Source organism: Otolemur garnettii, unplaced genomic scaffold, assembly GCF_000181295.1.
Source record: "Otolemur garnettii isolate 467f Iridium unplaced genomic scaffold, OtoGar3 scaffold00016, whole genome shotgun sequence".
NCBI lineage: Eukaryota > Metazoa > Chordata > Mammalia > Primates > Galagidae > Otolemur > Otolemur garnettii.
In genome coordinates, this window is record NW_003852411.1 from 24,322,194 (window position 1) to 24,340,034 (window position 17,841).

The window sequence follows — 17,841 nt, forward strand, 5'->3', positions numbered from 1 at the left end:
CAACCTCCAACTCCTGGGCTCAAGCGAGTCTTCTGCCTCCGCCTCCCAAGTAGCTGGGACCATAGGCGCCCGCCACAACGCCCGGCCATTTTTTGGTTGCAGCCCTCACTGTTGTTTGGCGGGTCCGGGCTGGGGATTCAAACCCACCACCTTAGGTATACGTGGCTGGCGCCTTAGCCGGTTGAGCTATAGGCGCCGAGCCACTTGCTTGTCTTATTAAAGAAGAATCTTTTACATTTGACAAAATTATTTTTGTCCAAGAAATTAAAGAAGAATCTTTTCATTTGACAAAACTATTCTCTAATTCTACTTGGGCCAGAGGAGCCATATTATTAGTCAACAATTTATGTCAGTGGTGGTTTTGTGGAAACCTATTTTCCAGTTCCGTTTCTTCCCTACCCACTTTCTTGCGGTCCTCCTAGATGAGTCCTTCAGTTCCCCTCTCCCTCCCTGCTCTGCCTCTGTCTCCCTCACGCACAGCTGAGGATTCCTTCCCACACCCACGGAGGGACAGAGCAGAGACCCTGAGGCAGCGGGGCAGACCTGCAATCAGCCATTACCTGATGAGATGCAGAAGGCAGACTCTTTACTAGACCCTCTGTGTCGGAGGGGAACTTCCGCGGAGCCTGCTTAACCGGTGACAAACTTTCTGATGTACTGCAGCTGATGAATTGACAATTTGGAGAAAAAATACAAAAACAAAAAATTAAACAGAAACAGAAACATAGAAACGCAAGTGACGGCAAGATGAAGCGGCAGATGTATAAAAACAAAAGACAACGAAACAATGGATATCAGAGAGATCACATGTCTTGAAACTGCTTTCTGTCCCTGACACTCGCTCATTGTCCTAAGTCAGTGAGCGTGCCACTGAGGAAGGCACAGGAGCCAGTGCGCTACCCACCACCTCTTCACCCTCGCTTATAGCAATGACATTGTGATTCCGGTCACAAGACACACGATCCTTTCGGTGCTTTGTCTTTTCCCCACCAACCCTCCTTTGGGATAAAGGCTTAAAGGAGCAAGCTATGCGGTGCCCTCTTAATGTCCTAATGGCAAGTAGCTTTTGTTACCATCAAAGGGAAGCCTCTTCTGAGTATATTTTTAAAATTACAGATTCACATCCCCAGGCTCACAGTCCTGGCTTATTTTGTTCCCTCCATAGTTTATTCCCTATCAATACCTCAACCAACCCCCCCAAACCCTAGGAGGTTGTGAATGATGAGAAACTATGAAATGCCCCAGGACACAGGCTGTGCTTTTTTAGGGGCATAGGGGACTTATACGGCAAGTACTAAGTAAATCAGGGAAAGTGACTAAAAGGAGGGATTTCCTAATGAAATGTGTCATCAGCACAGCTTAGATCTTTTATATTTTTCAAAAACCTTAGGGGTTTGGGAGGACCATATTTAAAGTGTCTTTACTAAGACCAAAGCATTCTGCAAACTGTGACTTCTTTGAAATGGGAGGCTCTATTTTCTGAACCTAAATGGTGTGATAATTCTACCGCAAAGAGGGTCTCGGTCAGTAATAATACAACTCATGTATGAAAAGAAAACAAACACACATACATACACACACATGTGTTTTCCACGAAGAGCATATATATTCAGATGACCACAAAGCCCTATGCAACTTGACAACTGGCTGGGTGGTATGCTCAACATGGTTCTAATACAGACGCATGACATATTTGTGGACCAAACATAGTAGCCTTCGGGTTAGCTCAGAGCCAGCTTTCGGGTTAGTTGTCAACAACGTATTCAGATGAGCCGAATACGTACACATGAATATTAACAAGCAACAGGCAATGTGATTAGTTACCATGTGTCTAGTGCGAGTGGAAGAGGAGACTCAGCCCTGCTATAGTCTCAATGTGTCTTCTATGTCAGCTTTTCTTAAGAAGTAGAAGATAAGCAGGATCTGATCCCAGCACACCAAGGGAGAAAAGGCAGGAGAGGAGGAAAAAAATCAAAGTAAGAAGCATAGCAGCACTCATGATGCCATGCAGGGTTAGGATTCTAAGGAAGACTTCCCTACCCCTTTATGAGCCCCAGAAACAAGAACCGCAAACTCTGGCAGATTACCACCCTGGATTAGTCTCACACCGTAAACCAACAATCTAGCAATACTTAATCATAAGACACTCACCATGCAAGGGGGCAGATACAGTCAGCAGAACAGAGCCATTCCAAGCAAGTCATATCTGAATTTGAGCACTCAAACGTGTTAAAACAAACCACTCCTGAACACTAGATCATTAGAACCATAGAGAGCGGATCCCACCGTCCACCAGCAAGAGTGTTCAGGGCATGCATCCCTCTGAAATCACAGCCCCTGCGAGATGGTTAAAGTTAGTTCTGTGCATCTGTGACACTGCTCATGCTGCATCCAGCCTGCAGCTCCAGTCTTACCACGTGACTTTTATATAACTCATACGGGTTAGCTGTCTTGCTGGAGTAGAGAAAGGAGGAGGTCCTTCAATGAGACATATACTCTATGCTCAAATGGGTTCCTTTTGAGAAGACATAAACAAAAAGAAAGTCTACTTTTCCTTACTGCCGGTATATCATCACATGAGGCTGAGGGTGGTAGTGTATTAACACTTCATTTTTTGTTTTAAAGAGGTGAGATCTCTACCTCCATCCAGGTTAATACAAATGCTGCAAAATCTCCATTTTTTTAATGGCTGAATAGTATTCCATGGTATACATATACCGCAGCTTGCCAATCCATTCTTGGGTTGAGGGGCATTTAGGCTGTTTCCACATTCTGGCAATTGTAAATTGAGCTGCGATAAACAGTCTAGTACAAGGGTCTTTATAATAAAAGGTTTTTTTCCCTTCTGGATAGGTGTCCAGTAATGGGATTACAGGATCCCAGGTGAAACTCAGGTGCAGGTGGAACACATTATTCTTAGTGAAGCATCACAGGAATGGAGAAGCATGAATCCTACGTATTCAACTTTGATATGAGGACAATTAATGACAATTAATGACACAACAGGGTGGGGGTGGGGGAAGGGGAGATCAGAGAGAGAGAAGTGGGGGAAGGAAAAGAAAAAAAATAGTGACTAATTCTCACATAAGTTGGATTTAATTTTGACCAAAGTACATTATTTGAAAAAAAACTTATTATTATTTTTTTTTTTTTTGCAGTTTTTGGCCGGGGCTGGGTTTGAACCTGCCACCTCTGGTATATGGGGCTGGCGCCCTACTCCTTTGAGCCACAAGTGCTGCTTGAAAAATAACTTTTAAGTCAACTTGTTAATATGTTGTTTAGGATATTGCATCCTTATTTATAAGTGAAATATGTCTGTAATTTCCCTTATAATAATATACTTTTCTAATTTTAATATCAGGTATATCCAGATGTAGTAGAATGAATTTGAAGGCAAAAAAAAAAGAGAGAGAGAGAGAGAGAGATGAGGTCTCCCTATGCTGCCCAGGCTGGACTCAAACTCCTGGGCCCAGTGATCCTCACGCCTCAACCTCCTGAGTAATTGGGACTACAGGTGCACCATGCCCAGCCCACAACTTCTTGATTAGGTTTTTTATACTTACCCAACTAAAAAGAACCTTAAGAGATTATTGCTAAGAAATTAAAACTAAGCTCTTAAATTGGGTAAGTGATGTCTGTAGCTTAGCTTAAGAATACTGATTTCATAGGGCGGCACCTGTGGCTCAAAGGAGTAGGGCACCGGCCCCATACGCCGGAGGTGGTGGGTTCAAACCTAGCCTTGGCCAAAAACTGCAAAAAATAAAAATAAAAAAATAAAGAATACTGATTTCAGGGTGGCTCCTGTGGCTCAAGGAGTATGGTGCCCCATATACTGGGGGTGGCCGGTTCAAAAACTGCAAAAAAAAAAAAAACAATACAGATTTCAGAAGCAAGAGTGCTGAAACACAGCACAGACTGTGAGCAGTTCATTTCACCAAACCTAAGAAGGAACCCGGAGAAGCAGGATTAGGATCATATTCCAAATTTAACAGTCGGGCACTGATGTCTACTCACCCGTGTCAGAACACCTCCTGAGGGGACAGCCCGATTCGAACATGAAAGCAAACAGTAGTTAATTCTTCACAATCCTTTTCCCATTAAAAACTACACACGTTTCTATAAACTCTGATGCTACCCCTCCACCCCCTTCTAAAAAAGTGTTTCTTACCCATTGTAATCCCGTTTAGAGTTTTTCCTTCTATAGAGGACAGCCAGAATCATGCTGATGAGCAGAGTGAGACCTACGACCACAGCAGTAACTATACCCACCACTACCCACACTGGGAACACCGGCAAACTCTCTAGAGAGAAAGAACAAAATAGTTTTATGGTACATCGCTAGTGAAAGAAAAAATGGAATTTTGTTAAATTAATACCAAGTGTCTTCCTCTAACAGTTACCCTACTCTTCTATTATCCAAATTGTGAGATCCTAGTATCTAATTGATAAATACACATATTAGATAAATAGGAATGAACTACAGAACTAAGCATTTCTACATCCATGATCCCTCTCAATGCTCTGAAATCAAAGAAAAAGTGATGTGAATTTACCTCAGTCTAGTCTCCAACAAAGCAGACTTTGTCTCAAAATGAGACACCAGAACCTGCATTTCCTGCCTGTTCTAATAAAAGAAGAAATCCTTAAAGGGTTTTTGGAAATGTCAAAACTTTCTCCTAAAGAATATAACATGGTATTAATCTCTTTCTTTCCCACTGCCCACCACATCCAACCACAATGAATTTGATCTTTCTTCTACAATAATTAACACTGAAAAATTAATAGTCCTGGAATCAGATCAAGAGGCTCCAGACAGTAGGAATAAAAATGGAGAAATCAGCGGCTTTGGTTGGAATGAGCAACAGTGCCCCAACTGTATGGCAAAAATACTACCTTCAAACACAACTTGAAATGGATCCCTGTTCTCCAACTAAACACAAGACAGAGGAGATTGCATTATCACTGCAAAAATACCCAAGGAAGTACCTTTTTCTACGACGTACAGCCTGATGTGTCCAGGCTGGACAACAATGTCAGGAGGGTTTTTGACATCACAGATGTAGGTACCATTGTGTATGAACTGTATGTTTTCTATGTTGATCGATGCATCCTTCTTGTCAAGGTCTCCAGCCCAGCTGATTCTGTCCTTAAATGGTGGATAATTCCCAAGGTACACTTGCCCTTGGAAATAGTGGAAAAACTGCAATTACAAAAAAGAACATGTGAGTTATTCTCAAAGGCAGAATCTCTAAACTCCATAACAGGCATGCTGTGAAAAAAGGCTTCACACAGAAAGAAAAGCAACGTTATGATATAAACCTCAAGCTATGGGATCTAAGTCAGACAGAGGGTTAGAGATCAAGGGATTCAACCCTGCCAAGTAATAGTTGAAGAAACAGACTTGTATAGCATCTCTAATCCTCTCCATAGCCCACTGTATAATTATTACCATCCACATAAGAAAATGGAGACTCAAAAAAGCCATTTATTTCCCCAAGGTCACGTGGAGTCAGAGTCTGACCCATCTGACTCTTCAAAGCGAAGGCTATTCCTTGTTTGACCCCAGTGAATCCGAAGGCTTCAGCAATCTTACAGTTCACAAAGTTTACCACTGAGATACAGAAAGGCACAATGAGAAAGAATCCTAAATGTCACAGATCAGTTACATCTCTGGGTTTCTCCCTCTTATTGGTCTCCTATGGATAAGTCACAGTGTGTGAAAGGAACACAACTCAGATAACAAAACGCTTTCGCCTGACTCTGAAGGTTCAGCTTCCAGCCCCTTACTCTTTCTTCTCCTCACTCGTTCCTCAGACCTGCCCTTAGCAAAGAAACTTGTTTCTCAGAGTAAACCTTGTCCAGCCCAGCACCTTGGAAGCAAGGTGAAGCCCAGTGGGAGGGGACCTACCCTCACTCTCAGGTTGACCCCAGGCAGCTCGGCTGGAGGCTTCATGTCTTTGTTCTGCTTCACAGATGGGATGGAGGTGGGTCTTGGGGTAGAAACCAGCTCCACCAACAATTCAAACAGAACATCTTCAGAACCTTCTGAGCATGTTAAAAACCTCTGTGCAATTGTTCCCATGATTTAAGTACCATCTGTATTCTGTTAACTCCCAAACCTCTCTCTCCATCAATAGTGTCTCTTGGTTCCTCCCAAATTTGCCTACTCACTTCACCCCAGCTGCCCAAGTCCCCCAAGCTTTCCATGTTCTCCTACAAACTTCATCTTGTATCTGTGTATCTCATCTTGACGAATGGGGACCATCTGTCTCCCAAACCATAAATTTTGAAGCAAACCTTCATTCCTCTTCCTTCCCATCCAATTAATCTGCCAATTTTGTTAATCTACCTCATAAGTCTCTCTTAGTTCTCACCTCTCTATTCAATTTCCACTGATGACACCTGATTTCATGCTCTTGTCACTTTGGACTGAGTCCTTTTAACTGCTATGTTGAACTCCAGCTCAACTTTCTCTAAGCTATCCTCTATGATGCCTAAATAATAATAATTACTACCATCTAATTATCCTCTGTGGAAGATGGATTTGATTACCATTAATCAAATATGCAGCCTATATCTAATATGATCTAAGGCAGTGGTTCTCAACCTTCCTAATGCTGCAGCCCTTTAATACAGTTCCTGTGGATCGTAACCCACAGGTTGAGAACCACTGATCTAAAGGCTTGTTAACAATGAAGGGCCTGGGATTGCACCCTGCTTACAAGCTAGCAAAGTTAGATTGGCACAGGTTCGCAGATGCTGGTACAAGACACAGACTCCTGTGAAGTGTTTACTCCCATGAAGAAGACTCAGAGGCAAAGAACCTACCTGTGGCTTACACTGTAGCAGGAAGCATGTGTTGATCTGTTGCCCCTGCCCCCCATGTCCCACAAGGATGGTATGGAGGGGCTCACATGGAAGCTGTACGCGCAGAGGCCCTGCATCACAGCTGAGGAACCCCAAGCTTAGGGAACTCAAATCTCTTACAATGGGCAGACTGTATGTCTGACTTTTGCCCTGTAGGGAGATACTATCTTTACTATAAACAAATCTGTCCTCCACTCCAGAGAGAAATGTTATCTCTGTCCTCCAAGACCAATCACTGTACAAAGAAAGTTGAGAACAAAGGTAGCCAGTGCCCCTGTTTGCAAGATGTGCAGAGAGGGGAAAGACCCAAAGAAAACTATCTCCCAGCATCTCGCCAATGCTCATAACCACCCTGCCTGATACTTCACAATGAGGAAAGGGAAGCTCAGAAAAGCCTGTAACCTGCTCAAGGTCATAGGTTTTAGAGATGGAGTTTAAACTTAGCTTTGAACTTTGATTTCAAAGCTTATGCTGTCTCCATTAATAACCGCCTCTCATGCCTGTCTGCTCAAAATCTTACACTCTCTTTATCACACGCAAATAAACCAGAAATTCCAAGCTTAGTAGAAAAACCCTTCTATCATCTGGTTTCTGTCTTCCCTGACCACATCATCTCCAGATACTCCCTGCCTTGCCTTTCTGAACCATCAGTGGGGTTGCATTCTGCTGCTCCCTCCGTCAGTCTCCCTCCTCACACTGGGACCCTATGAAGGCCAGGGAGAAGGTGTGCGTGTATTTATCTCTGCATGACTCAGCACTCTACGTGTAGCAGGGACTATATAAGTTTGCTGAACTGAATTGAGGAGTAATACTTTGGTCACACCAGTGAAACAACAGAAATGAAGTAGTAAAAAAGTCACAGATAAGACTAGATCTCATTGTCAACCAATATTTTTTAAGTGTAAGCCACCGTGCTAAAGCTATGAGATATACTCAAGATGTAAGACAGGTGTCTGCTGTTAAAATACCTGTATTCAGATAAAGAAGAGAAAGCCCGTCATATTAAATGATCCGTAACATAGGAGTGGCCCGCGTATGTGAGAAGTGAGTCTGAAGAGCTAAAGAGTTAGAAAAGAGAAGTGAGGACGGGGAGGAGCGTTGGGAAGGTAAAGATGAGGTCCGCCTCAAATGGGGGGGGTTCAGAAGCAGGAAAACAAGGCGTAAGGCATTTTTACTAGATGGAAGGAATCACATAAGACAGCAGAAGTGAGGCTGGGTAGGCTGGGCTGAATTGTAATGAGCTTTAAATTCTAAACAAGCACTGCCAGCCAGTGGGAATCTAGGGGGTTTCTGTCAAGAGCAGTGGCAAGGCAAAAGAACTCTTCAGGCTACGCACTGCGGGCAGGTGAGGGTTAAACTGCAAGATGTAAAAACAGAAGTAGAAAAACAACCAGGGGCTGCTCTGCCAGTCCAGGCCTAACACTGTTCAACAGAGACCACAGAGGCACAAGGCTGACAAAAAGCCAGATGCCAGCAATGAAGAGGGAAGAGCCAGCACAGGTTCTTCAGGGGCAGGGGATGGTGGAGAAAAGGACAAGAACCTCCCCCAGAGTGGGCGGCGCCTGTAGCTCAGTGGTTAGGGTGCCAACCATACACATCGGGGCTGGCGGGTTCGAACCTGGCCTGGGCCTACTAAACAACGACAACTGTAACAAAAAAATAGCTGGGCCTTGTGGTGGGCGCCTGTAGTCCCAGCTACCTGGGAGGCTGAGGCAAGTGAATCACTTAAGCAGAAGAGTCTGAGGTTGCTGTGAGCTGTGATACCATGCTGCTCTGCCCAGAGTGACAGCCTGAGACTTTGTCTCAAAAAAAAAAAAAAAAAGCTCTGTTTTAGACCTGTGGATCCTGAGTCCATGGACCAGAAAAGCCATCTATGATATGCTAGGTTTGAATATAATTTTCCCTAAAACCTACAAAAACAAAAAGCAACCTGCTTATCTTCTATTAAATGTGTTCTGACATTTTGGCTCCTAAACCAATAATTGAGCATTCTGGAGTTAACTGTAAGCAGGCGAACATGTAAATATAAACTAATGAGCCAAACACATTAATCAGAAATATGGCTTGTTCTTAAGTCTTGAGTTCTATAAACCTCCCTTAATCCACATGACAAGAAGGTTTTGAGTAGAAATGGAAGCACTCTTTAAAAAGCACGCTATTACCTCTAGGTGTCTTCTGACTACTGCTTTATTTTCTATGAACTAAATAATGGCCCTCACATCCACTGCTGCAGAAGACTTCAGTGGGAAATCCTCACAAGTTTAGATAGTTCTTTGAACTCTCTTGAGTAAACGTAACATGTTTTGTCTCTGTAGGAACAATAGTGTATGTCCTGTGCTGATACCATATTTACGTGAAGCAAGGGAATGGCTCTGCATCTGTTTCCCCATGACATTTGTATGGATTCCTGCTCTCAGGGAGGGTCTTACAAAAATCTCCAGGCCAGGCATTCTCAATAAGGGCAGTACTACATATAGCAAGCATTGGCTATAGGGTGGGAAGGTTTGAGAAGGTTATATAAAGCACAGATATACGGTATATCTATAGTATTTAATGGGAAGGGGCAGAGATTAAGAAAAAGGTTCCTTTTAAATATAAATTTTAGGGTGGCGCCTGTGGTTCAGTGAGGAGGGTGCCGGCCCCATATTTGGAGGGTGGCGGGTTCAAACCCAGCCCTGGCCAAACTGCAACAAAAAATAGCCAGGCATTGTGGTGAGCGCCTGTAGTCCCAACTACTTGGGAGGCTGAGGCAGGAGAAATCGCCTAAGCCCAGGAGTTGGAGGTTGCTGTGAGCTGTGACTCCACGGCACTCTACCAAGGGCAATGAAGTGAGACTCTGTCTCTAAAAAATAAATAAATAAATAAATATAAATTTTAAAAATTTCTGAGCACTGCTTTAAGCAATCCCTAAAGCCTATATGCAGTAAATATTATAAACAGGCTTTCCTATCAGACAGAGAAATAAATATATAAGGGGAAAAATATAGTAGTTGGGGTTCAATGCAACAAAGTTTGAGCAATTCTGACCCGTATGGTGTGGCCATGAGGAATAACAACTCTTGAGCCGTATTCCCATCCTCTACTCCCTTCTCACCTAGAGAGGGGAGGAAAGTGTTCCTTCCTCACAGAGGCATGAAGATTCAATGATGTGGGTATACAATGGGCCTAGCATCTGGGTGGGGATGGACAAATGTAACTGGTCATCATTTGAGAGAAGAGCCAAGGATTCTTGCTTAAAAGTAGATGCAGACCCTGTCCCTGCCACATATGGACAATCTGAAATGCACAACATTGCTACGGTATGTGCCTCTATTGAAAGGACACTCAACAGGCTGAGAGAACAACAGCAACATAACAGTTGTATCTGTACCTCAACAGTTAGACACCATCCTGTGCACTTACCTTATATAATCTCACTTTATTCTCCTAACACTCCCGTGTGGGAAAGTGTATTATCTCCATCTAATGAACAAGAATCAGAATAGTCTGCCTTGGCTTCTGTTGCTCAGTGGTTAGGGTGCCAGCCACATACACCCAGGCAGGCAGGTTCGAACCTGGCCCAGGCCTGCTAAATAATAATGACAACTGCAACAACAACACCAACAAAAAGTAGCTGGGCATTGTGCCAGGTGCCTGTAGTCCCAGCTACTTGGGAAGCTGAGGCAAGAAAATCACTTAAGCTTAAGAGTTTGAGGTTGCTGTGGCACCATGGAACTGTACCAAGGGTGACATAGTGAGACTCTGTCTCAAAAAAATTCAAAATACTCAGTCTATGTTTAACAAGCACCCACTGTATAACCAGTACTCAGCTAGTAACTCACTAACATTTGGTGTTCTATTACTGTTGTGCCCCTCATCTTACCCTGAAGTCACATATACACCAGTCTTAACTCCTGATCACTCTCTGGGTGACAGTAAAGGCTGTTATTTAGATACTTTTGAAGGCCCTACCTACCCACTTCATGTTAAGCTCTCAATAAATATTGTCAAATCAAATGGCCTATAAATGAAATCAAGAAATTCATAATCAAATCAGAAGGGAGCACATACACACACATATGTATCATATAGTAACAGGTAAAAGATAGAATAAAAAGAGGGCAAATAAAAGCTGATGAGATGGAGGATAAATCCTGATTAGTGTTGGCATGGTCAATTAAGGGCTGCTCTGTGGAAAAGATCAACTTCAGAATAGGAGTTGAAGGTGGCGAGCAACTGAGGGGATAGCAAGGGGAGAATGACGTGCAAAGACAAGGAAAAGAGCGCACTTAAGAGATGCTGAAGCTAGAGAAAGGCCTTGCAGGCTCTAATAGAGGATAGATACACTCATTTTGGAAATGCATGATCAGGAGAATGGATCATGAACTGCACCCCAGCAGTAAAGAAACACACGCGGCAGGACCAGCCACGAGCACCCAAGCATTCCTACCGACACAGTGGTGTCAGCTCCTTCTGGCTGGAAGCTCCAGGAGACCGAGGTCAACCCGCCGGGGGTATTGGTAGACTTGAACTTGCATGTCAGCTTTCCTTGGGTCCCATTTGCCACAAAGATTTCTTTTGGTGTGTAGACCTCCAAGGCGGATACTCTAGCTGTCACTGGAGAGAAAGGAGAAAAAAGAGAAAGGATAGTTTAAGAGTAGGATTTAGCATAAACACTACTATGCATATTTTTCACAGGAGAGGACAAAGAAAAGATAGAAGAAAGTTTCCAGATATATACAGTGATCCACTGCCATTTACCACACACTTCTGGCAGGACATCCTATAGCTAAGTACTTCCTGTCACTGGCAGTCTGAGCTGTGTACTGTCTTTGATTTTTAGTTAAGAAAATATTTTGGCTGGTCTGAAGGCAGTGAGTTATCTCACTTGATTGTTCACAGTTACAGACTGAACTCCTTCTTCTACTCTTCCCCCTCTTCTCACGACTGCACTTGACTAGTCTTAGAAAAAAAAAAAAAGAAAGAAAATATTTTCATTAGTTTGGCTATACTTATGCTTTTTAAATTAAAAGATCTGTTCTCATTATACTTCTATCAGGCTTTTTCTCAATTTATTTTTTTTATTAAGTCATTTGCACATAGATCATGAATACATTTATTCCATTATGGGATTCAATGTGCTGATTATTTGTACAAATTGGAGGGCTTACATCCTACTAATCAACATAGCCTTCACCTCATTTACCCAATTACAGTGTTAAGACATTTGTGTTCTACACTTGATAGATCCAACTTGTACTTGCAATATGCTCCATAGGTGTGGTCCCCCGACTATCCCTCCCTCTATCGACCCATCCCCCTCTCCCTTCCCCTCCCCTCCTTCATCCCAGGCTATAGTTGTGTTTCATGTTTCATATGCAAGCGTGAGTGATTATAAATTGGTTTCACATTAGTACCAAGTATATTGGATATTTTTTTTCCATTCCTGAGATACTTTACTAAGAAGAATATTTTCCAGCTCCATCCATGTAAACATAAAAGAGGTAAAGTCTCCATTTTTTTTTAATGCTGCATAGTATTCTATGGTATACATATACCACAATTTAGTAATCCATTCATGGGACGATGGGCACTTGGGCTTCTTCCATGACTTGGCAATTATGAATTGAGCTGCAATGAACAATCTGATGCAAATATCTTATTGCTAATAAAAGATGTTTTAAAGAGTGGTTGTACGTTTGCAGAAACACTGAGTGGAAAAGTAGACGGTTCTCACACTCCAATCCCCACTCTCTGTTTCCCCTGTGATTAACCTCTGCCATCAGGGTGGTACATTTGTCTCAACTGATGACCCACGGTTTATATTAGGGTTAACTTTTGTGTTGTACATTCTGTGTATTTTAACAAATGTATTCAATGACATGGCTCCACCATTACCTTACCATATAGAATAGTTTTATTGTCCTAAAACACCTGCTACGTTCCACCAATTCATTCCTCCCTCCTTCTCCCAAACCCCTGGCAACCACTGACCTTGTACTACACCTCTATATTTTTGTCTTTTCCAGAGCATCACATTGATAGGATAATATAGTAGGCAGCCATTTCAGACTGGCTTCTTTCACTTAGCAATATTTACTTAATCATCTTTCATGTCCTTTTGTGACTTGAAGTCTCATTTCTTTTTATTGCTGAATAATATTAAATGGTATAGATGTAGCACAGTTTACTCATTCACCCACTGAAGGACTGCCTGGTCACTTCCCCGATGGTCTGTTTTTAATGATATGAAGGCCATATTTTTACTTCTTTGAACAGCCCTCATATTCACCTGTTATACTATATATTTTTTTTCTTTTTGCAGTTTTTGCCGGGGCCAGGTTTGAACCCGCCACCTTCGGTATATGGAGCCGGAGCCCTACTCCTTGAACACAGGCGCCACCTACAATTGTTCTCACATTGAACTTTTCTCACCTTCTCTATATAAAGCAATTAAAACTCTTCTGAGTAAGACATATTACTTCATTTTAAAGTCATATTATTACTTATCTGGTATTTTTCCTATAATGCAGAAAGACGTTATTTACCTATTTTGGTTTTGCTAGTGAAATCTTATACACCATAAGATTTCAGTGTGCTAAGTATGTGTGTACTCAGGAAATAGTTGATTGCACTTATCACATTTTCATTTTACTTATCCAGGTTTTTCAGTTAGCCTAAGTCCAGGAAGTAGTGATTAAAATATGTCTATCACTTGGAATATAAAAAAGCTTTTTTTTCAAGATCTGTAATCACAGGCAACTGCAAGAATTGTTAAGGATTATTGCTAAAAGAAGACAGTCTTCACTCAAAAAGAAACACCTTCACACACTAAATGAAGGTTAGAAAGAAACATCCAGCTTAAAACTGGTAACATAAAAACACTGACTTTCAAAATAAGATTTTTTTTAAAGAAATAGTTCAAAATAAATATCTATAGTGTTCCAGTTATTCTTAGAATGTAACAGATGGGCAGAATAAAGAAGGGTATTGTCACTTAGAACCGATAGTCATTTTCAGAATTTTTTCTTCCGGAGGGCTTAACTATGACTCTGGGCCAAGGAGAACAAGAGTTCTCCCCCGTTCCTCCCAACCGTCTTCCAAATGTTTATTCTCAGGACACAATGAACACTTTTGGCTATTCTTTTAAATAAACTGATAGCCACACTGCATCAAGTGGATTTTTTTTCTGCTAAAGAGGGTAGATTATTATTATAGGGAACAATGGATTATTATTTGTGGTCCAAACCTCAAAACAAGCCTCTCTTTCAGATGAGAAACAAACAAAAGATGTGGCTTGCTATTGTGGGAGGGCAGAGAAGCAGCCTCGGGGCACTGGAGTTCAAAATGAAGGACAAAGCACAAGACTAGACAAGTTGACCAGCTTGTTCCAGGAAGCAGCCCGGGTTTGCAACCCGTATTCATTCTGTGTGATTTTGACTAGTTTTCTCCAAGGGGATGAGCACTGCTAGGAAAGTCACAGTCTCTAAAGCCCGTGAATAAAGTTTCTCATGGATTTTCTTGAACCAGATTCCTGCCTCAAGGCCTGGTTGCAAGAACTGTTACCCAGAGGCATTATTTAAAGTAGGGACTAGGCCACAAGTTCAAGTTTACAGTCACAGAATTTCGGGCAAAAACACTAACCGAGATTGCCAAAAGGCTTGTAGGTAATTTATTTGGCTATTTGGTTTAGTTACACCAGAGCTGGCTAATACACAAGTGGCTTTTAAAAAATATATACCATCACTCTTTGGCTAATCTGAACCCATGGCTCTTAGAGCCAGCATTATGAATTCCAACTCCAGAAAAAAGCAAGAGACTCCATACACAGCAAGTTAACATCCTCCCTATCTTTTTCTCCATTCCTACTCCTGTAGTCATAAGATAAACCGTCTAAAACACTGGTCTCTTCGTTTATTTTCTCTCCTCCTGTCATCTGGATAAACTCAGGCCTATCCTGCCATTCATTCCTATGGTCATACCCTAAAGCAGTGCTTCCAACTGAGCACTAATGACAACAGGGCTGGATAATCTTTGCTTGCGGGACTGTCCTGTGCATTGGAGAAGGCTGAGCCGCATTCCTGGCCTTTTTAAGACACAGTAGCATTTCTTCCACCTCCACTTGCAATAATCAAAAATGTCTCCAGACATCACAAATGCCCACCCCTTTCAGTGGAGAAATCAACCCCTCATTGAGAATCACAGTTCTAGATCATATCAACATATCTGCACCTGCCCCACATCTCAAGTTCAAGCTTCAAATTCCTGACTTTGCTGGTCCTTCTGCCATATCAGAAACAAAAATCCATCAATGCTTCAAGCTCCATCCTGTCTTGCAGCCCAGCACGTCATTTTCTTCACTCCGATTAGATCCCCACCCACCGGAGCTATACTCACTCCCTGCCTGCAGGATCAGCTTCCTTCCTTCTCTCTCCCGTCAGCACGTTCACCTAGCCAAATCTCAGCCCTGGTTAAATCTAATTATCTGCCCACTCTGCCTCTCTACCAGGGTGGCTGACCATCACTGGAGAAATGCCCACCGTCCTACCGACAGGTTTCACCTTAAATTCATGACGACTAACCTCAAGGGGACTCCCTAGTGATGCTTGACAACCCATCCACATTTCCCTAATCCCACCACTATCCATTTCCCAGAGGACTATTTTATTTTATATATATGTATATATTTATTTTTAGAGACAGAGTCTCACTTTATCGCCCTGGGTAGAGTGCTATGGCATCACAGCTGACAGTAACCTCTAGCTCTCAGGCTTAGGCGACTCTCCTGCCTCAGCCTCCCCAGTAGGTGGGACTATAGGCACCTGCCTCAATACCTGGCCGTATGTATATATATATATATATTTTTTTTTGTGTGTGTGTGTGTGCAATTTTTGGCCAGGGCTGGGTTTGAACCCACCACCCTCCATACATGGGGCTAGCACCCTACTCACTGAGCCATAGGCGCCACCCCAGAGGGCTACTTTAAAACTTCCTCTCTAAACTCAAATTTCCATCCCCTCCAGCTACTCACTCTCAGCTCACGACTGCTTCTTACTTCACTGAGAAAACAGAACCCATCGGAAAAGAACCTCCCCATGTCCCCACATCACATCTACTTACCTCCCTGCATCTGTGCCCATAGTCTTCCCTTAGCTCCACCAAAGCGTACTGGATGTCTGCCCCCCTCCAAGGTCACCCCCTCCACTGCACACCGCACCTCCTCTTCTCGTGTCCACTGAAGGACTTCAATCCAGCAATTCTCTCTTCTCTGAATTTCTCACTCTGCTGTTTACTACCATCAGCTATATAAGTATACACATTTATATTTATATTGCCACTCTAAGGGAAAAGATTTTGCATCTCCCCACATCTGTGGCCCCTTCGCCAGTCTCTATTTTACAGGTCTCAAAAGAACTACCTATTCTCACTTTGTTAAATTTCCCTTCTATTTTTTTTGAATAAATCCATTTTTGACTTTCATCCTCATACTTTACTGAAACTGTTCTTGTTAAGGAATGCAATGATCTCCTTGTGGCTAAATCAATGGCTAATTACCAAAGTTTGTCTTATTGACAGACCTGCAACGTGACAGTTAATCACAATCACTCCTTCCTTGAAACTTCTTTTCTCTCCCTCTCTTTTTTTTTTGTACCTTTGGCTGGGGCCAGGCTTGACCCTGCCACCCCCAGTATATGGGGATGGTGCCCTACTCCTTGGGCACAGGCACCGCCCAAAACTTCTTTTCTTTTACAGTTTGGCTCCTAGAAAGCTTCTCCCTCTTGATTCCTTCTTACCCATTGGCAGCTCCTTTGCTGGTTCTCCTGACTTCTGTACGTTAAGGAGCCCCAGATCATTTCTCTGACTGCTTATCTATTTAACAGTCTCTCTCTTGGTGACCTCAGCTAGTTTCAATGCCCCTAAGCGCTGATGACTCCTCTGTGTGTGTGCGTGCGCATCAGCAACTTCACTTATAAATGGAATCAACTCAAATTTAATGTGTCCAAATTGAGTCCTGATTCCCACCCCCTAACCTGCCTTTCCATTGTCTTCTCCATCTCAGCAAATGGCAACTCTAGCTTTTTAGTTTCCTAGTGGCTGAGGCCAAAATCCTGTAATCCTGCTCGACCTCTCCTTTTCTCACCATTCACCTCCAAGTTTTTGGTAGCACATCTCTACTTAGAAACATATTTAGAAACTGATCTCTCCCGTGCACATTCAGAGCTACCATCTTGGTCCCAGCTGCCATCATCTTTCACTTAGATTACTTTAAGGCTTCCCAAAGTACTGGAATTGCAGGCATAAGCCACCAGGAGGGCCCAGGAGAACATTTCTAACAAGATGCTGTTCATGCCCATGACAGTTGGTAAAACACTGCCACACATGTGCAAAGAATCCACATGTGGTTTTCATCAGCCTTACCCACCTCACGGCAACTGGTCCACAGAGAGACCAGAGAGACCTCATTAAAACTCAGGTCGGATCCTATCACTCCTCTACTCAAAATCCTCAAGGGTGTTCCCACATCAGCCTGGATCAAGCTAGTCCTCATGTGGCCAACTAGGCCCTGTTTGATCTCATTCCTGGGCACCTCTCAGCTCTCATCTCCTACTCTTTCCCCCTCAAACATGTAGAACCAGCTCCCCCTCCCTGCTTGTTGTCCCTCTGCTTGTGACAAGTATATTCCAGATAGTGAATGCTATAGACAAAGAGATCAGAGGTAGCCCAGAGAATCATGACGCTGAGAGACAAGGGAAGGGCAGTCAACTGTGTTAAATCTCAAGAGCTGCACTGTTGATCTCAGGAAGAAGTTTCATTGGAGGCCCTTGTGTAAGACTGCACATGGATTCTTTACACGTAATAGCACCTGGACGCCAAAGTACTTTTACCAAGCACAGCATAGCAGTGTTTTACCAACGGCGATGGGCATGAATGGCATTTGTTAGAAATGTGCTCCTGGGCCAGAATGGTGGCTCATGCCTATAATCCTAGTACTCT

General features: G+C 42.9%; 1 protein-coding gene across 2 annotated transcripts in view; it reads right to left on the reverse strand.

The window, feature by feature from the left end:
- MPZL1 (myelin protein zero like 1) overlaps window positions 1–17,841 on the reverse strand; it is a 73,613-nt gene that overhangs the window by 15,550 nt on the left and 40,222 nt on the right. Inside the window, exons 2-5 of one of the 2 annotated variants that reach the window (XM_003785735.3) lie at window positions 11,297–11,463; window positions 4,987–5,200; window positions 4,169–4,301; window positions 561–663 (exon numbers count right to left, since the gene is read on the reverse strand). In XM_003785735.3, the coding sequence (XP_003785783.2) occupies window positions 561–663; window positions 4,169–4,301; window positions 4,987–5,200; window positions 11,297–11,463 (617 nt within the window). The remainder of the gene's footprint in view (window positions 1–560; window positions 664–4,168; window positions 4,302–4,986; window positions 5,201–11,296; window positions 11,464–17,841) is intronic. The other variant, XM_012802610.2, reaches the window with a different exon arrangement.